The sequence below is a fragment of the Prinia subflava genome, chromosome 18, assembly GCF_021018805.1.
Source record: "Prinia subflava isolate CZ2003 ecotype Zambia chromosome 18, Cam_Psub_1.2, whole genome shotgun sequence".
Classification (NCBI taxonomy): Eukaryota; Metazoa; Chordata; class Aves; order Passeriformes; family Cisticolidae; genus Prinia; species Prinia subflava.
Window position 1 is genome coordinate 2,665,051 of NC_086264.1, and position 27,960 is coordinate 2,693,010.

Genomic DNA, 27,960 nt, shown 5'->3' on the forward strand with positions numbered 1-27,960 from the left:
TCAGCACCTTTAGCTACTTGCATAAAAATAGGTACTGTGACTTTTGGCAAACATAAAAAGCTTTTCAGTACTGATCAAGAACTATTAAAAAGTCATTAAGAAGCAGTATGTGCAGACAAATATTCTGTAGTGCAGACAAATATTCACAGTCACCTGTAAATGATAACTCGTGAAGGATGAACACAAACCAGATATTTAATCTAACCACAGCTAGCAGGAAGGTAAGATGTCTAAAATAACAATTAGCTATCAGAAGAAAATTATCAGCTTTGTTAAACACTGCTTGCCTTCATCTCATGCTTCTGCTCAAGCATGGGAGCATATCATGCCATCAATAGCCAGTATAAAAGGACAGACATCCAGCCTTTAGTAACCTCACTGCTCTGGAAGCTCTGGTCAGGGTAAACAGATCCTAATGCAAGATTAGATCAAACTCTGAAGTCTCTCACTTTGAAGATAAACAGAATGTCATTCACAATCAGACATTTTTCCTCTGGAAAAATAATAGTCACATACCACTGCCAAAGCAGCCCCAAGGCTGTATCCCTGAAGAACTCAACAGATTTTTATTTTCCCCTGAAATTCAGGGAGAAGAAAGTTGAGGAATGGAGGGAAGGAAATAAAAACCTTTACAAATTTAAGACTGGTGCTGGCAGAAGAATACAGCTCAAAGTATTTTGAAGGGTCAGGACAGAGTAACTGCAGAGGCACTTCTGCCCAGGAGAAGGAAAAGTCCTCCTCCTTTCCTCTTTTCCTCCAATCTTTTTGCCTCCTTCAATCTCTTTCCACCTAACCCACGTCTTTCCTCTCACAATAGATCAGGTCTGCACAAATGCGAATTGAAAAGCGCACCCGGTGTTGTGTAAGATGAGTGATCCACATTTGCTCAGGAAGGTGAGCCCTGCCCAGCCACAGTGCAGCAGGGGAGGTTCTACAGCACAGCAAAGGCTGGAACTCTCTCTCCCTTGCCCATGATGCCCACTTGTACAATGGCATCCTCACAATGCCACGAGTGGGCAACAACAGGGTACACCGCAATGCTCTCAGCAAAATACCTACACTCTTGTTTTATTCTAACAGTATCATTTCATATCCATGTCACAAATTGCCTGAAATCACTGCCAAATTACACCCAATTTTACCTAGCGCTTTACCTTCTTCGTGCTCAAATAATGCAAGTACTCTGACAGATTTCCAGATTATTAACTACTCCAAGGGACTATTGCACACAAAACTCACCAGTTATAGCTCTTATTTGTAACCTTCTGTACCAGGGAAATCAGAGTTCAGGAAAAAGTTTAGAACTTCTGAGCATAGGCCCATCTGGCCTATCCAAGGAAAAATTTTACTTAACACAGATCTGAGGATTTCAGCTTTCCAGAGAAGCAATGATATAAATTATTCATTCTGCATTGACCCCTTTTCCAGGAACTAGAACACTTCTAAGTTACTTTTAAAACAATGGAGAACAAATTTGAAGCAAAAACTCAAGTATGGTGTTCAGTACCTTGCCTGCTGAGAATGTGTTCAAGGGTACAAGGTGCTTGCTTAGACAAAAATGTGACCTTGGATAACGTTTGCCTCTTGCAGATAGATATCAGATTTGATAAAATGTGACCTTGGATTTGAGGTCACCTTTGGCAACAATTTTTTTCTTATTTCCGTCTCTCCTTGCAAAACAAACAGGCATTTATTATTTGGGTAGCCCTACCTGAAACCCATTTCGGCCATCCATAGAGAGGGATGGCCTAGTGTTAGTGTGCCCTAATTATCACATCATGAAAAGGCTTATCAACAGGTCCCTCCCAAGCACTGCCTGGAGCTGTGAACCTTCTCTATTGTTGCCCTCAGATTTTTGTCACGGGCAAAACCTGAGCAAAGGAGCGTACAGGAGTAAATCAGCTCCAATGGACTCAAACCTGTTTCAAGGCTGGAAGGACTGAGGAAGAAACAGAACCAATCCAGCTGCTCAGCACCTCGGATCCTTCCTCATCCACCCAACAGTGACACGCTCCCTTCCCTTCCTAAATGCCTGTACCTAAGAAATGGAAGAGGAACAGAGATCCATCAAGGCACAGCCTCACAGACGGGATGAACTGAGCAGCAGCACAGCATCACTTCAGGTACAGGTTGTATTAAACTTCCAGGTGAGGAATATGATCAGCCAGGAAACAGCCAGCTACCACTCACTCCTTCCTCATCTTGTTCTTGGCTGCCACTCCTCTCCTGCAGAGATACTTCCTTTTCTCTGGTGCAATCAGGAGGCCCCTGCAACAGGTTTTCCTCGTGCCCCCTTTGCACACAGCTGTCCTTGGTAAATGCCATGGCACAGAGCACCTGCCAATGAACACCCACACTCTGCAAAGCCACGTGACAAAAACCACTGCACACACCTTTAAACCATCACTAAAATGTCACAGACTCGAGAGCCCCACATGGACACAGAGAACCAGTGGAACACCAAGTTCAGGGCTTCAGGAGGCGGCCACACACACACACAGAAGATGCACATTCCCTGACCACCAGAGGTTATGTTTCACAGGCAGGAGAGAGACACAGCAGCCAGAATCCATGCACCTCCTGAGCCACTGGGTTATACAGTTCCTTCAACTCCTCAAACACAAGCAGAGGACTTTTTCAGTAACACCATCTAGTGTTATTGAACACTAAAACATAAAATTCAGGAAAGGAAATCTTGCACAAAATCACTTTGGAGTCAATCACCCCAAAACATAAACAACAAAAGCCTAGGTAGATTTCCTGGCTTAGCCTAATTATTTTAACTTCTCCAAAACCAAAGCAAGGGGCAGCATTCTGAACCAAATCCTACACACTGGGAACTTGTGCACATCATAAATCTTTGCAGATATGTGGTGCTCAACCCACAGGACCTGTCAGAAATAACTCTAATGTGAAGCCTGCTCCTAGGAAAGATGACATTTATGTATTATGAACAGGATGCCCACTAACCTGACAGATTTATAGACATTCCAGCAATGGAGGGAACAGATGAGCAGAATATGGAAGGCAACAGGAGGCTATAACAGACTAGAACCTTTACTAGGGAAAAACCTAAGAGATATTGGAGGGAAACAAATTTTAAATTCTGCTAAAAGAAAAACAGCAGGAGTTTAAGAGTGATAGATTAATTAAAAAACAATCAAATATTTCTCCCAAGGGAAAAAATGCTAGCTGGCACTAGAGAAAGTGATGATCCTACCCTGCCTCTGAGAGTAAATACCTATGTATGGCCCACGTGCTCATCAGACCCAGCACCACTCATAGCTGCAAACAAGATGGTGAAGTCTACTGTATTCCAGACACACACCCACAGTTACTGCAGTGCCAAAAAGGGGAATTACAGATACAAAACTCTCAAATACAGTTTTATACACCTTGGCATGAAAAAAGGATATTTTACCCTCAAACTTTGAGCTATTTCTGAACACAAATCCTTGCAAAGAACTAAAAAGAAAAATGCAACTCACCTTGCCAAGTCCTAATTTATGGATTTGTTGAGATAAACACAACTGAAGCTCTCCACTTGATAAATTTTGGTTGTATTCAGTACTCAAATGATCAAGGGTTTCTATTTGCTTAGTTACAGATGCAAAATCTCCTCCTCAGAATCCAAATAATAAAGTAAGGTGTTCCCTTGGGCAGGCAGCACAATAAGCCAGGTCTCTGCACACGTGCAACCCAGAACTGGTGCAGACACTTCGATTTATTTACTGCCCAGTTATGAGCAGCCTTAAGAATCCTCTACCATGTGATCCTTAATAAAGGCTACAGATCTCAACTGGATTAGGATTACTCAAGGGATTATGAATGAGAAATACAGCGTGATGGCCTCTCTCATCCTAGGAGTCAGCCCTTACACACTTTCGAGCCGCCCTCTGCTCAATGCAAACTTCTGGAAGAAAAATAATTCACAGTTTCACCCTTATTTGTGTTGGGCTGAAGTGGGGCTTTGTAGCTAAGGAATGTAGGGCTTTGTAGCTAAGGAATCTCTAGTGAAGAACAGAAGAGATGTGAAAAAAGCAAGGATAATTCACCTTGTTTTATTACTTCATAATTCCAGGTCTTGAGAAAGCAGGAAAATCACTCTTCTTTCCAGTCTTTAAAGTGTACACACAAAGCAGATGAAATCTCAAACAGAAATATGATCAGCAAGCTATTCAAATAACTATAAATGATCCTCCTTTTTTAAAAAAGCAATGATGATAAAGTCAGAATACTAGGCTAGAGAAAATACCTTCAGGATGTTTTGGTGCAGTCTTTCTCGGCAAAAATTCCTACAAAACATCCAAACCTACCAAAAAAACCCAATCACTGCTACATTTAATGTTTCCAGCATTAAGATGGTTTTATTTAGGTATAAACGATCACATCTCTACGTTTTTATCAAACTCCAGTTGTTATCACAAGTACCTTAGCTGCTCAGAGGTTAAATTACCTAAGTGGTAAGATACATCACTTACCAGTTCATCAGTATTTATATTTTTAGCTTGTCTTTAAACTAAGGCCAGGAAGTTATGTATCCTTTGGGTTAGCACAAAAGCATTCAAGGTGGGAGAAAGACTTTATTTTGTTGGCAGTCAGAATCTTGGAGTGTTGGTTACCACAGAAAATGCAAGGCTTTTAAGAAAGTATTTTATACAGGAAAAAAAAAAATCTACATTCCTCAGTTGTTTAAACCTCATAACCCCAAACAGCTACTAAGCCACAAACACAACAGTGGAAGCAAGTTGTTTCCTGAATATTCATAGATACTAACAACTTATACATTCCAGATCGTTCACACACATTGAGGCAAATACATTTGGCCAAATTTATACACCTGGGCACACCCCTGCCAGAGGATAATCAGCCTTATACCACAGAGGTCAGGATGACTACACAAAGCCACACCTGTAAGGATCCTGTAGCTGTGGGTGGCTGTTATTTAAAGAAAACCTGGTGGGATCACAAATCAGTGCCTACTCTGTGAATTAAACCAATGGCATTCTGGAATCTCAAAGACAGTGAGCATTTTAAAATCTTCCTCCAGGAAATCTTCAAATTTATCATCTGGCTGCTGTATGTTGCTGTCTAAACTGGGTCAAGGCAAAGCTTGCAGCACTCTTATCCAGGCAGGAGGAGAGGATGCAGGTAAGTAGGTTATGAGACTCAGCACAAGGGGATAAAGGGCCCTCAGCCCCAGAAGGTGCTCTCAGAGCTGTTTGCATAACCAGTGCACACTCACCACAGCCAGCACGGCATGGATCTGAAGCTGTGCTCTGTCACCTTCACACAGGTGACATTTTATCCAGTGAAGGCTCTTTACAGCATTACTTGAAGGCATCCACTGGTCTTGACTCTTCAAATCCCTCAGTATTTCTGAGGAGGACACCTAAGTGTCTAAACTCATTTTACAGTCACAGCACAACCTGACAGAAAACCCACTGCTCTGCACTGTAAAACAAAATGTTAACTCTTACTGTAGGTAACTTCATCTCAATGCACAAAAACAAATATAAACACTTTTTTAACCTCACTGCTACCCAACACAACCTCCTCTCATCTACCAAGGAGAAAAGTGCATTACCACAATTCCTGAAACAACTTCTCATTTTTGATAAATAAAATACCTACACAGTCTACAGCTGTGCATGCTGCTGACTGCTGCATCTGCCCCTGCTAGGCCCAGGATCAACACATTCTCATAGATGAGGGAAAAGGATGATGACATAGAAGTAACTCCACAAGCTATCAGCTGAATGTTTTTATTTAATTATTTCAGACCTACAGGCCATATAAATTACAAAATGTATTTATTAGTCAGCACAGAAATACATTGCAGTTGCATAACTCCTACCAAAAATAATACAAGCCATTTTTACCCATCAACATTTACTAGAGCATCAGTTTAATTACAAGAAATGTCAAACTTCCATTACAAGTCATTAACAGGATCACCTGCAACACTTCAGAGTTAACAAATCACTGTTTCCTGAATGGTTCACATCATTCATGAACAATACCACTGTATTTCTCCCAGGAGTGATTTTAAAAGCATATGTTAGTCTTGCACAGCTTCAGCTTCTCACTCAGTGTGTTGAACTAGAAAAATAAGCAAGAGAGCACAGGTTTGTCCAGAGTTAAGTGAAAAACAAGTTCTGCACAATCTCTAGAAAGAATTCTTCCTTTAGAAAGAATTACTCTTGGTAAAATCAGATCTGACAGAACTGCTACAAATATAATAGCAATAGTATTTTTTTAACTTTCAAGTGGAATACAACTTCTTGTGCTCTTGCCAAGGCCATGCAACCGGTTTCTTAGCATAGAAATTCTCATAATACCTCTCTGAAGCTGTCCCATGAGGCACCTTGTGAGCTCAATAACTTGGACTTATTCTGCACGTTCACAGGACAAAGCTCCCAAAGGATGCTGCTCACATGCAGTCACTGGTAAGCAGCCATACCAACAAAGCTTCACTTTTCTTGGTGCTAAGGGTACCATCCCCTCCTGCTGGGATTCAGTTCCCTCTGGCAGGATCGCTTCCTCTCTGATCAAAACCCTAAGATCATCTCCAAGAGTTTCACTAGGAGAGTCATTATTTAACTCCCTCTAAAACAACAAGGGAAGGTATTTATCCAAGGGCACTCAACAAGCAGAATCAGAAATTCAGACTGGGTCACCAGAGTGCCACTGCAATGCTTCATCCCTCAGCAACTCTGCAGCTGAAATGGTTGTGCAAGTACAGATGCCACTTACACCTCTGCCACTTGCACCTCCTCACTCCTCAGTTCTCATCCACGTCTGGTACCGATCCGGAAGCGCGGCACTCATGACTGTGGTGTACACTGTGTTACTGGCAAGGAAAGAGCAACAGAGCCAGTGAGTGACATTCCAAAGGCAGGAAAGGGAATTTATCTAGCTAGCAAAGCAGTAGGACAAATCTTTGTGGAAACAAATATTCTGCTTAGGTACGGAATGATTAGGAAAAGAGATTGATCAAATTAAAGACTGTTTGCACTAATTTTTAGTGTTCTTTCCCCCGTGCAGCACAACAGAGGAACTGTATTAAACAATTGGTACTGTATCTATATCACAGCTGAGAAGAAACTTTTCCTTTCCCCATTTCCTCACACTGACAAGGCAGAGGAGAGGAACCAATGACAATGACTGATGCAGAGAATATACTGAGCTCCATGTAAAAGTAAACCGTAACAAGGTAACCTGCAAATTGCAAAAGTGCACTTTCTAGAACAGCACAGAAGAATGGTGTACTGAAATACATCTCTTGGAAACTCAGTAAATGGTATCTAGAAGCTTTATCCCACTTATTTTATTACACAAATCAGAGCTATATCAGAACATGCATAAAAAGCTACTGTCAGTGTTAACACCAACCCAAAAGTTCCAAAAGTGGGCAAAGGAGTCAGTGTGACATCCAGCTGCTCCTCCACAGGAGTCACTTGTTCACAACTCAAAAGCAATTTCCCATTACCAGACTGAGCCCAAACAGATGCAGTGCCCTAACTGAAGTGGTACACACAAAACAAATGGTGTCGTGGAAGTGGAAATAGAAGGTCATGAGCACAAGCCAAAATCTAAGCTGGAAAACCACAAGACTCAGACACATAAGGAAGATCCTCAGGAAGTTTGTGGTGTACTTTCAAGAGGCCTAAGGCACAGCAGGAGGCACAGATCAACATCTCTCAATCTAATACTTACTTGTTTAAGACTGGCTTCACTGACAACACCTGTACAGAAAGTTTGAAGAGTTGTCATTTGGGTAGATAAAGAGGGAAATAAATGGCTATTAAGAAACAGCAGTAGGATGAAGTTATGAAAGGAATAATATAAAGTCAAGGACTTCTTGCCTTTTTTAAACATCAGGCCATTTTACAGAAGTACTTTCAAAAAAGCCCTCTCAAAGACATTGCAATTCCCAAAGCTCACCATGTCTAAGTGCCTGCTGCATAAAGATGATGGGATTCACCTCCTGCACTTTCCACCTTGGTCAACTGTTAGACAATCCCTAAATAGGAGTCCAGAAGCATTTTGAACAACTTTCAGTCTTCAACTCCCCTAGAGACAGCTGTGCAGTAAGTAAACCTTGTTTCCCACCATAAAGCATAGCCTTTACATCCCTGATAAAAGAACACTTTCTGTTTTGTCAAAGAACTTGAAGAGCAACTCACAATGCAGAATTTGAGAAATACCTTGAAGAGTGTATCAAAGTTGATGTTGTGCTGTCCAGTAGCATTGAGAGCTTTGATGGCTGCAGTTCTGTGGAAAGCAGCACATTATCAATTGAACACACCTGTCTGTTCCAAAGGCTACAAAGCACCAACACAAACACCTTCTTACTAGGGGCCTTTACACTGAAATGCCTACTTTGGTCTAAAATAACCCCACATTGTGTGACTGGATCTCACCTCACAGAGTTGCAGTTCCTGTTACTTCTCCATTGAGTACACACCAAGAAGGAACCCGCCAATCCCTTTTTGCACACTACACAGCCTAAAAATCCCATGTAAGCACCCTCCTAGTGCCATCCAATACTTTGGCACTGTCAGTCTAAGTCATTTACCTTCTAGTAAATTTTGCTTTCTGAGCAAGTTTTTGCCCTATGCATCATATTTGCAATTTCTCATTATTTATGTTAATCACTGTCTCACACCCTTTTCTCTGGCATCTGTGAATATTGCTCTACCCCATACATATTCCCTTCAGAGTGGCATTACAGGAACTGAATGAGCTGCCTGCTCAAGGAGAAAACACCTGCCCATACCCTCTAACCACTTTCAAAATACATGTTCTCTCCCCACAGAGCTTCCAATCAATTTACCTGCGATCATCAAAAGGAGGAGGGGTAGTCCAGTGATCATAATTTGTCTCCACACGAAACCACCTGCAACAAGCATATCAGTAAATGAAAGGTGAATCAGTAGGTAACGCATCAAGTCCAACAATCACTATATTGCCAAAAGGAAAGGACTCCCTTGAAAGGCAATTCCCTCCGCTTGCTGCAAGCCCAAGGGCCCCACGTGGTAGATGTAACAGCCTTCACCACCAACTATGGAACACAGGAATGTGATAGGTGACCTCTGATCTCCTGCTGTAACCGTGACCAAGCGGTGCCCCAGATCTCTCAAGGAAGTCGTGCCACTAAGCCAATCACTCAGAAGGGAATGTGAGAAGCAAAAACAAAGTAGTTTTTTCATACTTACGCTCCACCTAAGGGATCGAGAGGCCAGAGATCTGCTGGCCCTCTTCTATTCCTCGTTATGACCATGCCTTCTTTGGGTGAGACGCCTCCCACAATATAGTAAACTTCAGCAATAATGGGAATGCCAGCCAGTCTGAGAACAGCAGACTGGAAGTCCTTTGCTTCGCTCAGAGTCTAAAACAAAAAGGAGATGACAGTGAAGTTAGGCACAAAAACAAGCACTGGGACTTCTTCAAAAGAGCAAAGCTTTTCTGAAAATGGTAACTGACTCTGGAGTGCTACTTGAAAATATTAGTGTAGCAACATAAAGAGTATAAAATAACCTGGCAAAGGTATTCAACATCTATGAGTACAGCTGTCTTAACTGGTTACAACACAAGTCACAGCTAGCTGAAACATTCCCTAGGATCCAAGTCTTGGCACAGCTTCTCCAGGATCTTTGGTCCAAAAGGACCAGAATTGCCTCATTACTGAATACAGGGTCCACACTTAGTATCTCCTGAAAAATCCATTTTCTTATCAAGTTGCTAAGCCTTCTGTGCCACTGATTCTAATTTACTAGATGTTTAAGGACAAATGTGGCACAACTGTGAAAAGTAAGAACAACTCAGTGCACTTACATCTCGCACAAGCCAGCTGACAGGGTAATTCCTATTGAGGAAAGCAGCTATAGCATTTTCCCACCATCTACCACCATCTGGAGAGAAAAAAAAATTACTATACATGTAATTTATATACAGGGAGACAAGGTAGGTGCCAAAGGGCACAAAGTATGAACATTTTACGGGAAAAATGCCAACAAGGAGCACAACCTTCAGGTTAAATATGTATAGACAACATAATTCCAACTGACAGTCAGCCACAGCAGCTGGATTAACAACCCCTGCTTTCCAGAAAGCATCTCAGACCTGTCATGACAGGAGTGATAATAATCACCTCGTTACTCATCTTATGGAAATATTACAACAGGAATAAATCCATAGAAATAACAGAACAGCTAAAAAAGAGGTAGTGATAGTGTTTTTGTTACTGAGAAAAATAAGCAAAGTGCAAAAACCAGAAGGCCAAGTTTGTTACTATTTAAACATTCACACTTTGCAAAGCACGAAAAAGAAATATCAGTCTGCTTGTCACTTGATAGACCCTGACCCTGATTTAGTCATCCTGCTTCCTAGCCATAGTTCACATGCTCATTTCTCTCAATTTGTAGTTCATCTGGAATGAACTGAAAACAGCTTTCACTTCAGACAAACCAGGAAGCAGTCAGCAGCAGCCCATGGACAGGACTGCAGCATGTTTGGAGTGAGCATAGGATGTGAGAGACATAGGACTTTGGTACACAAGACTTCCTCAATCAGGCCTTTCAACAGACTCAATAAACACTTAACATTTGCCTTTAAGCTGAACTAAAAGCAGTTTGCCCCGGTAAGTATCAGCCCAGGATACTCCACTTTTGAAAGGACTAACTACTCTGGAATCAGAAGCAGTGTGCATGTAAACTATGGAAAGAATTTAGTGAATCCAACAAGGCAGCATTAACAAAGCAAACAGGAAACAAGAGGTGCAAGTGCTCCATAGCAGAATGCTTCTCAGAGATAATGTACAGGTGGAACACATATAGTGAATATTGTCTCCATAGCTGAAGAGCTAAAGAACAGATTGTTCAAGACTAAAAAGAAAAACGCTTATCACCAACACAAGGGAAAAATAAACGTTTTAGATGCTGGTTCTGAGAATACATTATTGCCAGTTCTAACAATCACCTAATAAAGAACAACACAGTATCAGCTTCTTAAAATGAATAAAGGGGAAAGAAATGGAGGAGAAAACTTCCCAAGCTTTGAGTTGGACATAACTCATTTCATTACTTGTGAAACTGAAGCCCTGATGAGCAAGGCAGTGACCTTCCCCTGCCTTTTCCACTGCTACAAGTTTTAGTTCTCAGCAGTGACATGTCTCAACTCCGCTCTAGTACGGATCTTGCTTTTCTGGTGTCTCCAGGCATTCCCTCAAGCCCTGCTGCCTCTCCCCTAGATCTTCCCCTCCTCTTTCCAACCGCCTTATAAGGCCAGATACAACCATGGAACACAGCAGAACCAGGAAAGGAGCTGGTTCTTTGCTGTCCATACTGCATCTTCTCTCAGCCCCATCTCTGCCACCTCCAATGGTGTCTCTTGACCAGACCACATCTTTTACAGCACTCCCAAGGCTCTCCCCATCCTTTGACACTTTCAGCTGAGGTGACACTGCTGGCAAGTACCTTCTCCTACACAGCAGCCAACACCAGGCATGTGTGCTTTCGCTCCCTGAGGGCAAGGCAAGGCGTTCCACTTCAGATCCTTCCTGCCAACCTTAACCTCACTGCTCCCTCTGAGAGAAAAAAACCAGGGCAGGCAACAATCAACAAAAACAACACACAACATCAACTGTGGAAGACAATTCCTTTACCTCGTTCATCTCCGGAGATGGTGAACTTGTGTGGACTTTGCCCAGTCCATAAGCCTACGTAACCAAGAAATGTGGTGCCTTGGTACGCAACCTGAAACCAGGAAAAGGGCAGCTGAGCATTCCAGAACAGAACACAGTTGGAACCTGCAGCCTGTACTTTCTATAGCTTTCATACCTACATTACTATAGCACACTGTGGCTTCAGTTACAGGAAATAATGCCAAGTAAATTATAAAGGGACTCTAAAGGCCTCAAACTTGCAGCATTTCAGTGGTTCGTGACCACTAACAGCAACAAGACTTTTGCTCAGGTTAAACTGCCAAGCAACAAACAGCAACTTTTTCATTTACACAATGGACAAATGAACATTAAAAAAAAATCAGACTCACAAAACTGTACGAGCAACTAATTGTTTTTTGGAAATTTTTCTCTAAAAATACACTTATTGGTCATAGAAATTCACAAGGTCTAAAGAAAAAAAAAGCCTTTGAATTCGTTCCTACCAAAACGGATCTCTTCACCATTATCATTCCCTAATATTTAATTCTTTTTTAGCATCTTGATATTTCCTTCTTTCAACATCTCTTAGAAGTAGTATCTTCAATACTAGATTAAGTTGTTCTACTTTTTCCAGTCCATCACCATAAACTGGATGTCCAGAAAGCAAAGAAAATCAGCCTCCTGGAGCATAACTGTGCTGCTCTAACAATCGAGTGTATTTGGGATGGGAACCCCATTCCTACATTAAACCCCCCACCTGAGCAGCTGCATGGCTGTCCCATTTTTCATGGAACACCACGCAGCCATGCCAAACCCTGACCATACCTGTCCACTCTTTATAAACTGCACATCCAGCGTGATCTTGCTCAATATATCGACAAAATCGTAATCCAGGTTCCGACCATGGTAAATGCGTCCTTTGTCATCCTGAGCAACAATGCTGGTACAGAACCTGCAGACAGGACGGGGCAAGGAATGCCTGAAGGCACAGCTCTGGCACGGCTTGCTGTATTCTAGCTGCAGGAACTCAACTTTTCAGTAGTAACTGCGCTGATGCTCTGCTGAGTGTTTTATTCATGTTACCATACAAAGTGGAGTCCGCTACCACACCACAGCAGCTCAGAAATGACAGAGCAAGCCGAAAGCAGCACTTCCACTTGGGAAAAACAATTATTTCATTTCCCTTTTTTAAGTCATAATGAAAAGCTGACATCTGAAAGCATTCATAAAGTGTCACACTTTCTGCATTTAATTCTGATGATTTCATTTGCATTTGGACCCTTTGTAATTTTAATCCCAAGTAGGTAAATTCAAATTAAGTCCCATCAATGAAATTGAAAAACATTAGTTCAAGTACCAGACTATTCTCCAGAACAGGAACAGTTTTAAAACTCCTTGTGTAACAGGTTCATTTTCATTAGAACAGTTTTTTTGGTGGAGTGTATTGCATTAGCAGGGAATTAACTTATTTTCTCTGTAGCTTTAAGTTGGTCATTTCAGTGATGTATAATTCTGCCTCTCAAAAATATAAAGGTAAAAAACTCTTCACTTAAGTAGGCTTTTCCCAGTTGATGGGGGTTTTCTAGTATCCAAGCCATGAAATTTAATTTCAAGGGCATCACCAGGGTGAAGTATGGCAAGTATTTTCTGTGAAACACTGGAACAGCCAGCACTGAAATGCATCATATTCAGTATTAGTCCTTATTAAAAAAAAGATAATAAATTGAATACTACAGGTTAAGAAAAAAATTCAAATACAAACATGCCTCGATATTTGCTAAAATGTATGGAGAAATATTTTAGGCTCCCCAGAGGCAACACCAAGTGTTAATTATTCTTCTGTACCATGTTTCTAGGGCAAAAAGAGACAATGAAACTGAGTATGTTTTCACTGAGATTTAGTTTGCTGCCTTAACTATACTACAGTTATTTTCCACTGTTCAAATCAGGAAGTGATATTATGCAGTCATTGTGAACTTTCATCCAGAAAGTAGTTTAGTAGTAACTTCATCTCAGACCAATGAGAGAGCAAATTATTCTAGCCTCTTTTTGCACAACTTTTAAGTGATGGAGAACATTACATCATCTTCAAACATAAACGATCTCTACTTTTGCATGGACACACCTTCCGGCAAAAATTATTTTTGAATTTTAATACATTTATACATATGTACATACACAAAACCACGACAGATCGGTATTACTTGTACTTCCCAATAGAAAACATAACGTTTCTCGTTCCATTCAGCATTCAATCGGCCAAAAGAGAATGAAACCTTCGGCTGAGATGCAGTGGTCTCAGCATCCGTGCCAGTCACCCACCACGTGCCTTCTCCCACGCTGAACTGCAGCTCTACGCCCACCTGTACGAGACCGTGTAAGTACCCGACACTTACGCAGTGGATTCGTAGGCGAAGTTCAGCAGGATTCCATCTCCGAGATTTATTCCCAGTGCTTTGCACATCCCCGCAATCTCTCCCCCGAAAGGCTGCGGCATGAAAAGCTCCAGTTCGGCTGCTATGGGCTGGATGACCTGGTGAACCCATTTCGGGACGCTCTCGCTGCAAGACACACCCGAGAGGTGAGCAGAGAGCGGCCCAGCGACTCCCGCCCGGCACCCCTGCCCTGCTCCAGCCCTCCCGGCGCTGCCCCGCTCGTCCCCCTCCCCGCCGCACGCACTCGATGACCCGGCGGACGGCGGCGCGCAGGAAGGCGGGCTCGAAGTGCCGCAGCACGGGCAGCCAGCGCTGCTCGGCCGGGCTGTCCAGGCTCACGTTGCAGCGCAGGGGGCCCGCCGCCCACGCCGCCCCGCACAGCAGCGCCAGCAGCGCGCACGGCCCGCAGCCCATGGCGCAGCGCGGAGCGGCGGCGGCGCCCCTGGGCAGCCCGCCCTTCCCGCGCCGCAGGGCCCGCCCCGAGGCGGCACCGCCCCGAGAGACAGCGGATAGGGCAGCCACGGCGGGGATACGGCAGCCACGGCGGGGACGGGGCAGCCGCGGCGGGGGATAGGGCAGCCACGGCACCGGGGAACACGCACATTCCCCCCCGGCCCCGCTGCCGGGCCAAGGTGATGAAAGCCGCTCCAACAACGAGGGCAGAGGGTACAAACCCACGCTGGGCAGAGCTGTCAGCATGCTGGCTGACACAGCAAGGCTGTAAACAGGAGGTAAACAGGAAGAGAACAGACCAGACACTTGTCCTCAACCGCGGGGGCAAAAAATCAACCACTCCCTTTCGGTGTCAGAGGTTACTGGTTTCTGGACACAAGAAGGGAAACTGCTCAGCTGATCAGCAGAAAAAAACGCCCCAGCAGTACAACTGTGGTTTATAGATTGTACTTTCCTTCTCCTCTCACCCGTGGCTCCAGCCCCTGCTCCACACTCCACCCCCCAGGGCACTCGTGCTCCTCCACTGAGGGCTCACTGCTCTCCTTGCTGAGTACCGATCCCTGCCCTTCCCTCAGCAGGAACATACAAGTTGAATGAAGCACAGAAAGCTGTAAAAAAACATTCCTACTTTGTCCTTCTCTGCCTTATGCCTCTAAGTTTTTTTTCTCTGGGAAGCAATGTGACAACAAAACAAACAAAATCCATACAAGAAAGAATAAAGTTATCGTAAATACATATTCAACAAATATCACATGGGATATGAACATTTATCTGGCTTCCTAAAAAGAAAGGAAAAAAGCACCTCACCAAATGCATTTCTATTATACTGCACTATGTGGCACCTGTTCCTGCACTACAAAGAAATCCATTTCTAACAGACTTGGAAAAAGGATGGCATAAATAACTCCCTCAAGTTATAAATACTTTATCAACTCCATTAAAACAGGTGGCTGGGGAAGGTACAAAGAACCCATTAATGGTCCCAACAGAGGTAAAGGCTAAAGCACAAGTTCAGCCTTGGACAAAGAATCCAGACATCCACATGATGCTTGCATGTACTTGCCAAGAGACACTGGCAAGTCCCAGCAGAAGGCACATCATTATAGGAAAACATTCCTTTTTTCTCTGGCATGTGATGCTATTTTTGTATTTAAATGGCAAAAAAACCCTGTCTCCCAATACACTAACTTTTTTTTTCTTTTCTTAGTAAGCCATAATGAATTGTTCTTTCCCACAACTCTTGAATTTATTTTACCTGCATCACAGATGAATTTGTTATTATTAAATTGGTCAAAGCCAGCTGCTTAGACAACAGCTCACTGTGCCTGTACAATCATTCCCTTGAGACAGGCAAAGAGATTATACCCACATGCTGACCAGAATATTCTTTTTCTTTTCTGTTGCTTAGTCATTAATTGCCTCAAGTAGAATTTTTATCATAGGGTTGTATATTTTAATACTTACACATAAAAAACCCCACCGTAAGTAAATTACATGAAATAAAAATATATTGCCTTCTACCCTAGAATGCTTTAAAAACAAATTCAAATCCTCCAATGATTAAGGCCTCTCTCCCATCAATGCAGTATCCATCAGCTTGCAAGAGTTCCATTTGCATTTCTGAACAGATCAGAGCTCAATCCGTAAGGCACCACAGTCCTCCTTCCCCTCAGGGTGATGGTGGGTGGAAATAAGCATCTCCAGGGCGACTTCTTCAAGGGTGATGAAGCTCTCTCCAGCATTTATTTTAGCAGCTGCTTTCTCTTTTTCAGAAGAGCATCTCTAAGAGCCAGCTACCCACAAAACAAGAGCAGAATATTCAGGTAAGGAGCATAATAACTGAGAAAACACCACTATCACATCAGAACTCTTCAATTTCTTTAACCTCTGATAAAAACACTAAGAGCTCATCAGCTGAAACTGGGAGCAGCAATGCAAATGCTAACAATTACAGTGGCAGAAACACTGGGGTTATTTACCTAAACTCCACAGTACAATTAAAGAGCTGGCATTACCAAATCCTGCACAATGAAGGTTAGAACAAACCATTCTACTGACTCATTTCAAACAGAAGAGATCAAGAAAGTTACAGTTCAGCTGAGAGTTAAGTAAAATTGGTGTTTTGTGAAGGAGTATTATAAAACTACTTTACAAGGGGGGAGGAATTTTTATGTGTGCCATTATCACCCTAAAGAGATATTATTGTGCTTCAAATACATTTTAAGCTAGTAAAGGACCTAGCTCCGGACTATAGCAAGTAGTTATGTTATCTTATCACCAAAAGGTACAGCAGAATGCAGCACCATACAACTGTGATCCTCCAACCCACTCAAAACACTTAGGGTTAACAGACTGGTGCTGTAGCCTAACTTTCATGAGAAAAAAGTAGGAATAAATGCTGTTTAGCCATTACATTTGAATTAAAAACATTAATAAGGACAAAATCCTTCAAGTCTTTTTTTAGAATAACTGAGCCAAGTATAACTAAACAGCAGCTTCCTTAAAGCACCTGGATTGTTCATTTGCAGCCTGTTTTGTGTGTTTTGAGAGCTGGTTTCAATGTTGTCAGCCTTAACTGAGGTGAGGCACAACGATACCAAATAAACGCGTACACAAGATACTAGTCCACATCCTCCTTCTCAACAGAAAAACTTCAGATATTCTCTAGTGAGTCTACTAATAGTTCCTGTCTTTCCCTTCCTAAGGTAAGAAATTGCAGACAAATATAATTTGGATAACATGTATGATACTGGAAACAACTCAAAGTTCAAGCAGCATGTAAACACTTGCACAAAACACAATCTGGGAAGAAAAAACAACTGGACCACTGGATTATTCTACAAGTTTCTTGAACACATTTGGATGAGTTGAGTTACACATTTTGTAAAACCCTAGACTGCCAGGGGCTTCACCACTGAGAGCAGCATTAGTGTGAAACTACTGTTTAACTGAATTTTTTTTTTAAACAGCACCTACAAGTAGCTAGTAAATAGCATTTGCATCTACTCCTCAGGAGTATTTGTGACAAGCTATTAGGTGACCTCTAGGCCAAACACATGAGCCTATGATAGAAGAGTAACAAGAGAAGGGTCAGAAACTATGGAGAGTGAACCACAATCTGCAAAGTAGCTCTTCCTCTGGGGCAGGACTCAGGCAAGCCAAGCTTTCTCTGCGTTACAGCAGCAACACCTCAGGGCAGAGGGTAGCAGCACCACACCTGCATCACAAACCACTGCTCACACTGCCCCATCCATCTCCAATGAAACATTACCTGCTTCTCCCTAAAGGAACGCTTGTTCTTTGTCCGGACACTATGGCTGTATCTCATCATCATGAAGTTCTTCTTCTTTTGCTTTTCTTTGTTGGAAGAGCTGGCAAATGGGTTAATTCTGGTTTTCTTTCTCACAAATTCTTTTCTGTCTGTTTTTCCAGCCTAGAATAGACAGAGCAACAGGGAGTCATTTTCCTTTGCCTACCATCAGCATCATCTGCCTGATGGTAACAGGTTCTATGGCAGTAATAACAAATCTGGGTTTGGGATGACTGTGCTCATACATGCCTTCTCCCACACTGGCTGTATTTATTAAGTCACAGTGAAAATTTGGTCTGTTTGCATTTTCATGGTCACATGTGACCAGCAGGAGATTGATTGTTACAACCAAGATGCAGCAGCAAAGAACCAAACAAATCACCTCTCAAAACCCACATGGCAGCTGGGTTCTCTATCTTGGAAATGCAGCCTCAGCATCTCCTCATGCACAAGACAAACCCAGACCCAGAAGGGCAGGATACAGAACATGCCAGTTCCTCACCTTTGCAGTTGCCAATCTTGTCTCCTTGTCCGACTTGGGCTTCTTATGCAGATGTTCAATATCTCTGAGTGAAAGCAACTCCCCCCTGCACACAAAGCCAATAAATGTCACCACACAAAACTTCATCTAGCACAGAAAACAAGATGCCCTCTTCATCCTTTGTCTCTCACCCATCTTAGGCCACTGCCTCACCATAAAGTTAGACATTCCCTTCAGGCTGTTCCTCACGTGTGGGATATCCATTACAAGTCACCCACTTATTTTTCAAGTCCTACTTTTTCACCAAGTTTAAGAACACTGGAGCTAAAAGGAAGCAGCTACTGCTACACACCCCCCCCTGCCATGCCTCTTGGCCTGAACAAGTCAAACAGTCTCAGACCTTCCACAGGCTCCTCATGTCTTTTTTGCCAGGTATAAGCAACCCCCCAGCCCAGGATCCATTCTAGGCGCTGGCTGTCACCAGGGAACACTGTTCAACAGCAGAGCTCTGTGCCCTGCTGCCATGAGGAGCTGCATTAGTAGAGGATAGGTAAGAAAAAGCACTCAACAGCCTATATCCTACCTGCCCTCCTCCTCCTCTTCATCATCTATTTCAATGTATTTCCGCTTTGCCGCTTTGCCAGGTGCAGAATTAAGTTCTTTGGAAAGCTGGGCAAGACGTATTTTCTTGAAGTCTTCCTGAGTTAGCAGCCTGCTTGTACTGACTGCTGCAGCTTTGGCTTTTCGTTCCTCTATGGGCATGCTTTTCACTTTTTCTGCCTTTGGAAAAGAAAAAGGTACAAAAGAATCAGAGCTTTGCAGACCAGTCCTGTGCCACGATCCCTGATCCTTGCCTCCCAAATACACATCATGCAATGGCAATATTGCTGGGAAATGCTACAGTCAGGTGTCAGGATTTTTCCCTGTCTCATATCCAACATCTAGTGTCTGGATGGAGTACCTGCACACCAGATTTTGGGAGTACAAAATCAGCTCTCACCTGATTATTGCAGCTCTGAAAGCATTGAGCCCTGAGAGGTAACTCCTCCTTCTCCCCTCCCACCCTAACATGTGTACTTCAGCAGCACTGCTGAACAGCACTTCAGCCTCACTGCTTCAGGACAGCTTGTTCTGGAGGCCTGAGTAGGTATTTAAGAGCAGCTACATGAAGGTGAAGAGCAAGAGGATCTTGTCTGTGATTAACAAGACTCATTTGTACTTGGCACAGAACAGACTTGGAACTCACTACTTGTTGCTGCTCCTCATCTGAGGAGTGATGCACATCAATCCATTCTCCATCGTCGTTGTCCTCCTCCTCACTCAGACTAGCACTTTCCCAGCCATCTGCTCACGGAACAAGTACAGAGCTGTTAACACAAATTCATCTTCTCTACCCAGACTGGCAATAATTGATGCCTGGATCACCTGCTCTTGCCACCTTTCATTTATTTCACCCCTCTCCTAATTTCATTTTGCCCTGGGACATGATCCATTGAGCTCTGCAAAGCTCAATTCTCATCTCCAGGGCAAGATCCTGAAAACAAGGTGCACTTGGGACAGCCTGAAGCACCACAGGAGTTACCAGATGCTGATTATGCTCCTCAGTAAGTGTTCCCCACTCCCAGCCACCTAAACCAAGAAGAGGAGTACTGTGATTTACAGCTGCCTTAGACAGTCTAAGCACTGCTCTTCACTGCTGTGCTGGCCCATGTGCTGAAGTTAGCAGCTTCAGCAACCAAGCCCAGTGTTACAGTGATCACTACACACCCTGTCCCATCAGGGCCTTCATTCCTCCAGCATCTTCCAGCCACTCAGATTTCAATCACCAAACTCTGCCTTGCTTTTAAAGACTCTTCTGTCTCTTTCCCCTGACTCAGGCAGGGGTCCCAGGGTGTGTAAGCATTTACACAGAAGCTGAATTAAATAAGCAAAACATTATATCCAACTACAGTTTTGGTGTTCTATAATATTCAAAAGGGTTTTTTTAGGAGAACCTGAACAAAAGTTCACAGCTGCACTGTCTGTCCCTCTGCTTCCCCATCTCAGTGTGCATTGTAAAATTGTAAAAAGCAACACAGTACCAAACCCCATTGACTACCTGTACTTACTCAGGGACAGACATGTGCAAGCCAAGGCACAGCACAGCAGGAAATGAAATGCACAACCACCAGGTTCCACGTCCACATAAAATCTTAGTGACAGTGATGCCCAAACCAGAATTTTTAAAGAAAGGCCAACCTTCCTCTTGGGTTCCTCCCTTTTCCTTTTGATCCTCAACCTCCAGTACTTCTGCTCCTGGAATGTAGTCTTTGGCATCCAGTTCTCCATATTCATGAATCCTGGCTTCCACTGAGGCCTCGGTAGGCTTACCCTGTACATTAACAGAACACACATGAAGCAGGCAGCTGTTGTAATACCCACCAATCCATGAAAACACCTGGAGGAACAGGAAGGTGTGGTCCAAAGGGCTTTCCTTATTTTATGTGGCAGAGTTTAATTACTCGAGTTGAATGTGTCTCAGAAAATGGCTGAACTTCAGGAGCATGATCTAACCATGAGTTACATGAATCTGAACTAACAAAACGTGGATAGCACATCATGTCCAAAGGCAGGAGGCAGAGGAAGAACACAGACTTGACACCACCCTCTGAAGAGGATACTGAGACCAGTTCCCATCACTTTTCCACGAGTGCAAAACACATGAAACACTTACCCTGAACTTCTTCTGCAGCATCTCTGGATTCAGAGAGCGGAACAGGTGTATGAGAGTTCTTGCGGACATCATCACATCTGACCAGAAAATGGGAGAGTCAGGAAAAGAGCAGAACTCTGAGCAAACCAAAACCCACAGATGACCAGCATTTACAGCCAACTCATATCTTCTCTGAGCTTCTGCCCCCCTCTGATTTCTCTGATATACAACACAGCACATCCTCAGGGTTAACTCTTCTCAACAATCCCTTTGCTTTATTTTTGTTAATTAGCTCCCCTTCCATAACTACCCTTGACTATTTTGTCTCCCATGGCTACACACACCAAATAGAGAGATGTAACCCAAACACTGAAAATGGTCTCAGCCCGTAAAAACCAATCAGGACAGCACTGCCATGAGGGCTGCAACTGAAGACCATAACACAGGTAAAAAAAGGAGTTGAAAGTCATATCCATGTAATATTTACTTTTATTTTTATGCGTCTTGTACTGAACAAGGTCTTGGAGCAGATCTTCAGTCATGGCTAAGGGACATCTCGCAGTGATTTCTTTTATTGCGTTGATTCTAAAAATATGGAAAATTAATTATTTTCTCAACACCAGTTAGGAGAAAGTGCCACTTACAGACTTAATTACTTTAAACCTGAAGAACCTTATACAGCATTTATACAACATTCGATGTAATAGCAGAAAATCATCATAAAATACTCCCAGCAAAAACATAGAAAGCTGAAGCTAACATACTTTTACCTCAAGCAGCTTCTCGAAAGAATAGCAAAAGTAACAGGAGTAAGTTGCAAGTGGTTTAAAAATATATATATTTTACCACATTTGGAGTTTGACCTGACTCATACAATTCTGTACCCACCCTACAGTCATGACCTCTCCAGAATTCTTGTCTGTGACAAAGTTGTTGGCAATGGTCATCAACACTGACTGGATAATCTGAAAATAAGAAAAAATGTATCTTTAATAAAAACTTAACACACTTAGATGTTATTAACAGACAGATCTTTTTTCATAGAAAGACACATCATGACATGCCAGTACAGCCCACAAATATTTTCTAAACACAAATTTTCTTGCAGAAAATAAAACAAACATCTTCCCCCCATCCCCCAACCTTATGAAACAATGCCACAGAACTTGCAAAAATTGCTGCCATAAGCTTTTCCAAGCAATCTGACCAATTCCCCTTCCCCCTCCCCACACACACTCAGTTACATTTCCATGCTGGCCTGCTGCTCATTTAACATCCATCACAGGTGGAACACTGACCTCAGGTGGTACCAGCTGATGTGAAGCCTGTGCAGCAAACAGAAGAATCTTTGTCACTTCTGGAACAAAAGCAGGAAGAAGATGCCAAAACATGTTGCTGCAGCTTGCTACAGCAATAAACACATCCCTTAAAACTCAACAAACAGTTGTTTGACAACTCAACAGTCAGTCCCAAAACCACTGAGCCTCAACTTCTTTGGGACAACTGTTTCTCCTCTCCCACCAAGCATTAGGAACTCCACACAGGCACAATAGCCAGCTAAAGCAAAAGGAAATGCTCCAGAACTGGAGTCAAACACCAGTAAAAGGAAGCACCATTAGGCCATCATGCTTAGCTTAGCTAGTCAGGATTAGGCACTCAGATTCCTTTTATTCCTTTGCTGGAGCTTCTCAAATCCTCAGGTAGGGAGCTCTGAGTGCACACAGCCTCCACAGAAGTCCAAAGCACTTGACACTTGTGGCAGTCAGGGACTTGTACTCCCTTTGTCCACACTGGACTACTCCCACTTGCCACCAAACCACTGCTACCTGTCCATTTTCATTGCCACTTCCATCAAACGCCTGTACATGAAACATGAGGGATCAGAGCAGCTACTTACCCCTCTGATGGGGCTGGAGGAACCTCTGAACAAACGGGTAGAAATTAAAAAGAAAAAGCTGCAAGGCAAATTGTAACATATTAATTTCTTATCTTTGAACTTGGGATCACCTTCATATGCTGATATGTGGTAAAACCATCTCATTCTACTGTGCCTGCCAAATGCCTCAGATTTTACAGCAAAGTGTTGTCTCTTATGTTGAGTTTGATATTTGTGGGACACAGAAATGAACTGTATCAAGATAAATATAGCTGCAGTCTGTCTGCCCTTACCACTGAAATCCTTATATGCTCTGAAACTGCCTAACTTGGGCTGGATTACTCTTTACTTAATCCAGTATTTTATTACTTTAAATATTTTATTACTGGGTAGTCTACACAAACCTCTCCAAGTGCAGGACCTGCCAGTTTCCCTCTTGTTCAGCACCATCTGACTGACAACTCTGTAATCAGCATGAGCAGCTTCTGAGGAAGGTCGTGGAAGCACCAAGTTCTGCCCTATTCTTTGGGTTCAGCTCAGCTATTCCAGACCAATACTTTCTCTAGGAGACTTCACTTAGTACAACAAAATCTGTACCACTGTGCCATTCCATGAGGCCTGCTGGCAACTCCCTCACCATCCCTAAGCACTTTTGGACACACAAAAAAATTAAACCTCATTTTCCAGAGGCACAAGGCCAGAACATGCCCACACCCAAACCAGGCTGGCTACCAAGAGACCACCATAAAATTATCCAAGTCCATACCTCATGTATTCCAACAAGCCTGGATATTAGGTCCATGAGCATCATCTTCACTTCAAATCGCTCCTTGCAGCTCTCCAGCTGCTTCAGCAGTTTCTCAGCAAAGTCTGGAAGAAGCAAAAATGAGATTAAGGTCAGAAGAAGCAGTTTGATTTGTTCTTATTTTGAAGCCCCAGTGCCTTTTCACAGAAGAAATTCAAAGCACTTATTCCAATGGGTTATTTTACTTCTCATATGCCTAAAAGGCCTGGTGTGCACAGGTTCAGCAGAGGGAACTGACAGATGTTCCCCAACACCATAAGCTCTGGGTCAGCAGCAAAAACTAATTTTTTAGATACATTTTGGTTTCATTTGAGAAAACAACATCCCCAGAGGTTCACTGGAACAGATGAAGACCAAATCAAGTGCCTTTAGATTAACACAAACTGCATTAAGAGAATTCACTGCACACTCACCTTGGGGATCATGAATCAAGTGAATGGCAGAGAAGTTGAACACCTCTGGCTTGCTCTTCTTTTTTTGCTTCTGCATGGAAACAAAAAACATTTCTCTCTTTCTGTGAGTAAAATGCTTCAGTTTCAAGGATGCTGTCAAAAGATTGCTGCCTCTTCAAGAAGATTTTAAAAACTATCCCCGTTTTCAACCACACAGCATTATCTGCCATCTGCAGCTAAACAAGCAGGGCAACAGCAGAACTTCTGTACTGGAAGGATTAAGCCAAGATGATGAGAAGTCAGCCAGCCCTCTCCTCACCTTGAGGACCTTCATGGCTTTCTCCAGTTTCTTCTTGCGTTTGGTGTTTTTCTTGTTGGTCGCATAACGCATCATGAGATCTCTGGCCGTGGGGCCATCATCCTTGGGGAGGAACACAACACTCAGGTAACCCAGGCTTCAAATGGCAATCACAGAAGCAAACTACCAATATTTTTCAATACCACATACTCTGAAAACTAGCCCCCTTCCTAAGTGTCAGAACACATAGGTACCAGCATCTAAAAAGAGAAGAGCTCTTAGCATTTCTCTTTTAACAGACAGCAAAGACATCCTGCCATCACTTGGGGCCAGCTGTCAGGCACTGGAATTGTTTGTGAGTCACAGAAACGTCTGGAGGCAGCTAGACAGGACAGTGAGTAGCATAGAGGCAGACAGACTGGCAGAGCCAGAGTCACCAAGAGCACTGAACCAGTAAGTCTGAAAAACAGTGAAGGGGATATTTGGTCACAACACCCACCTCAGACTCCGACTCGCTGTCCTGTTTCTCATCCTCATCTTTCCCAAGGAAGAACTTCAAGCCAGCAACTAATATCTGAAAAGTAAAGTGAGTTCACGTGGGACAAGCTGACAGAATTTACAGCCACCCTACATCCACAGCTCAAGTTGTGCAGACTTAGCCAGTTTGGTTTTTTTTTAATAGGCATGGATCTGATCAGAAAATAAACCAAGTTACAGCCTGAAAGCCACAAGTGTTTTACAGACCCAGACAATTTTAGCTACCCATCATCACTCAGAGGCAATCAGAACCAAAAAGCATCTGAGTTGCCACAATTCCTGAAGCAAATTCAAAGCTGCCAATCATCTTTTTATCATCCTGCAAAATCATTTCAATCTAGTTGCTCCATGTCAGCATTGTCAGGTGAGACACAGGTGAGAGCCAAGATGATGCTCAGAACTCTCACTTGCATTAATTCAGATAATTTTGCTGAATAGGTTTTTAGTTTTGGTTGGCTGACTTTTATGAATGGAACCACTTTTGGGCTTTCAAAGGGTACAAACTTGTCTCAAGCCACTGTAGAAGTTTTTGAAGCCTCCAGAGCCAATACAGAAGGCCCAATATTCAGTCAGGCCCCAGGCAGGACAGCTGCTATCCTCAATGAATCAAAGGCTCACAGTGCTGATATCAAGGACGTGATATCCTGGCAGTCTATTCTGAAGAGTAGTGAAAAGAACATCCACACTCCCCACACCAGTCTACACTTATTACAAGATAAACTGCCAAGCCCCACCTCCTCTTGAGTGTTATTTTGAGAATTAAACAAACAGACAAATCAGTGATGTTTGTTTGCTATAACAACATATTAAGTTACATCCACATGAAAAAGGTAGCAAAGATAACATCCAGTGTATCAGTGATTTCTGTTCTCACCTTGGTCACTTTGGAAAAGCAGGCAGTTGTGATGACATTGACTGTTTTGGCATCATTCCTGGAAAAACACAAACCACATCTTTTATTCCAAGTCTGGCAATTTCACATTATTCTCAGAAAATTAGTTCTCAGCAAATATATAAGTAACTCATTTCACACAAGACATAATTTCTTCTCAGCTAAATTGCTTGGCACAAGTTACAACTCCACTGGCCTAAATTAGAAAATCTATTCAAGTCACTATCCTCTGCATTATGTTTTGGACTACATGCCACAAATGATGCCCATGTGCCCCACAACAAATGGCAAATTGACACAAGTCTGCCAGACCCACCAAATATTCCTTCTGTAAAGCTCTATCATCACATCCAGAGATATCTTGGCAGCAGTGGGGTTGCTGTCTCTCAACATTGTGTACATGAAGTTCTGCAGTGCCTAAAAAAGTTGAAAACATGTTTTTAGAGGTCTTCCACAACAGCAGGAGGTCAGTTCAAAGTCACATGAAAGTCAAGGCACCTACCGTGTTCACTTTATTGTTCTTGTGTTTAGCATTGACATTCTTGATGTCTGTCACAATGTGAGTGTACAAGGTCTGCAAGAGGAGAGATGACAGAGTAACACACACAGAGGCAAACCCTGACATGACCCAGCACTGACAGGGGACCCAGCTGATCACCTCTGAGAACACCCCTGAGTTACAGCAGGAAAAAGAACAGCAGCAGAGCGCTCTGTGAAGACTTGTGTATTTGAAAACCATACTGAATCTACAGCACAGCAAAGCAGGACAATGAACAGCATCAAATACAGCTTCAAATCTTGTCCCTGCTTCATTCAGGCCTGTTCTGACAGCAGCCAGGTTTTTCACCTGCAGACACAACCAAACTGCTCAATCCCAAACAGGTCAAGCCTACAACCTGCAACAGCCAGGTGTTCACAGCAACAGAACTCAGTTATTAGACCAACACCGAGCTGGAGCCTGCCTATTTAAGCTCTGTTTTCCCAACCAAGCAGCAGATAGCAGCCTATTCTGGCAATACCCCTGGCAAGCTGGTCAAAAGCCCCTGGAGATGCAGATGTTTGTCAGCACAGCCTACCTTTCGTAGCAGTTTATCATGGCACCGCAGCAGCTGAAAGAAGAGCTCCAGCAAACTCGTGGGATTTATTAAATTCTTGTTTCTCAACAGGATCAGAGCCTTGCAGAAGGTCTGTAAGAGAACCCAAATTTCACATTCCTCTCCAGGTGCTCTTTCCTGACGAGCACACTGCAGGCTCTCGGCTCACACCAAGGGCAGGGTGAGCCCAGGCCGGGTCTCACCATGCGCAGGTCGGGGTCCAGCACCGTGTGGTGGTAGGCGAGCAGCTCCTTCAGCTGCTGCGGGAAGCTGGCCATGTGCTCGGGGTAGCAGTGCGCAACCTGCAAGGGACAGGGCAAGGGAACGCTCCAGAGCACGCCTGGGGCTACCTGACAGGCCCGGCAACCAGTGAGTTCAATTATTTGTGTATCAGAAAGAGTCACTGAGGCCGGTACCAAGCACGGGCTGCCACCGCCGCTGTGCTGCGCGGGGGCCGCGGGCTCACCTGCGCCAGGAACATCAGCAGTTCGGCCAGCTCCTTACTGGGCTTGTCCGGCTGGAAGGTGAAGATCTCCACATGGGACTGGTAGTGGTGGTACTGCTGCAGGAACTGCGCACACAGAGGGGACACAGAGCTGAGCAACACCCGCCCGCACCCGGTACCCGTCCCGCAGCCCGCCCCAACCACTCCCGCGGCCCGCACCTCCTCGGTGTAGGAGGTGGGGTCGCGCTTGATGAGGTTCTGCAGCTGGGGCAGGTTGCTGGGCAGTTTGTTGCCCTGGCGGCCCGACATGGCTGCGGCACCGGCACCGTCAGCGCACCACGCGAGCGCTCAGCTGGCCGCCGCCATCTCGGCCCGCCCCCCGACGGCCGCCGCCGAGGGCCAAACCTGTGCGGGACGCGCTCCGTCCCGGGGCCCCCGGGGGCGGGAGGTGTCCGCGGGCAGAGCCGCTCCCGCCGCTCCCGGGGGAGCGCACGGCGGGCCCGGCACCGAGCGCAGCCGCCGCGGCTCCCCGGGCACCGCAGCACTGCTGCCCTGCCGCGCCAGCACAGCCTCACTCCCCTC

At 43.9% G+C, this 27,960-nt stretch overlaps 2 protein-coding genes across 3 annotated transcripts; both read right to left on the minus strand.

The window, feature by feature from the left end:
- Nucleotides 1-5,749: 5,749 nt before the first annotated feature.
- Nucleotides 5,750-14,817, minus strand: NAAA (N-acylethanolamine acid amidase). Of its 2 annotated transcripts, XM_063415117.1 has the most exons (11): nt 14,348-14,817; nt 14,065-14,229; nt 12,494-12,620; nt 11,669-11,759; nt 9,841-9,917; nt 9,222-9,394; nt 8,840-8,902; nt 8,211-8,277; nt 7,720-7,748; nt 6,757-6,853; nt 5,750-6,102 (listed from the first exon to the last, which is right to left on the minus strand). In XM_063415117.1, the coding sequence occupies exons 1-10, from the start codon at nt 14,800-14,802 to the stop codon at nt 6,778-6,780; spliced, it is 1,323 nt and encodes a 440-aa protein (XP_063271187.1). In that variant the 5' UTR covers nt 14,803-14,817; the 3' UTR covers nt 5,750-6,102; nt 6,757-6,777. The 2 variants fall into 2 exon arrangements, 1 of the variants encoding a protein (XP_063271187.1); XR_010082595.1 differs by lacking the exon at nt 7,720-7,748.
- Nucleotides 14,818-15,272: 455 nt separating this feature from the next.
- On the minus strand, nt 15,273-27,957 carry SDAD1 (SDA1 domain containing 1). The gene is made up of 22 exons (XM_063415116.1): nt 27,598-27,957; nt 27,400-27,504; nt 27,137-27,235; nt 26,916-27,026; nt 26,342-26,413; nt 26,156-26,256; nt 25,822-25,879; nt 24,910-24,984; nt 24,432-24,533; nt 24,134-24,203; nt 23,682-23,785; nt 22,937-22,994; nt 22,338-22,396; nt 21,928-22,004; nt 21,527-21,624; nt 21,061-21,137; nt 20,586-20,718; nt 19,594-19,691; nt 18,931-19,127; nt 18,369-18,453; nt 17,828-17,989; nt 15,273-16,349 (listed from the first exon to the last, which is right to left on the minus strand). Exons 1-22 carry the CDS (start codon nt 27,685-27,687, stop codon nt 16,299-16,301), a joined length of 2,082 nt encoding a protein of 693 aa, XP_063271186.1. The 5' UTR covers nt 27,688-27,957; the 3' UTR covers nt 15,273-16,298.
- Between the last annotated feature and the right edge of the window lie 3 nt (nt 27,958-27,960).

What these genes read in the sequence shown, in the direction of transcription:
- NAAA (XM_063415117.1), bottom strand. Translation starts at nt 14,802, where the DNA reads ATGCTGACAGCTCTGCCCAGCGTGGGTTTGTACCCTCTGCCCTCGTTG. An exon ending in TCAGCTGGCTTGTGCGAGAT is followed by an intron (nt 9,395 to 9,840) that starts GTAAGTGCACTG and finishes TTTTTGTTTTAG; the next exon opens with ACTCTGAGCGAAGCAAAGGA. An exon ending in CCTCCTTTTGATGATCGCAG is followed by an intron (nt 8,278 to 8,839) that starts GTAAATTGATTG and finishes TGCTTTCCACAG; the next exon opens with AACTGCAGCCATCAAAGCTC.
- SDAD1 (XM_063415116.1), bottom strand. Translation starts at nt 27,687, where the DNA reads ATGTCGGGCCGCCAGGGCAACAAACTGCCCAGCAACCTGCCCCAGCTG. An exon ending in TGGACCCCGACCTGCGCATG is followed by an intron (nt 27,027 to 27,136) that starts GTGAGACCCGGC and finishes GTTCTCTTACAG; the next exon opens with ACCTTCTGCAAGGCTCTGAT. An exon ending in ATGATAAACTGCTACGAAAG is followed by an intron (nt 26,414 to 26,915) that starts GTAGGCTGTGCT and finishes CTCCTCTTGCAG; the next exon opens with ACCTTGTACACTCACATTGT.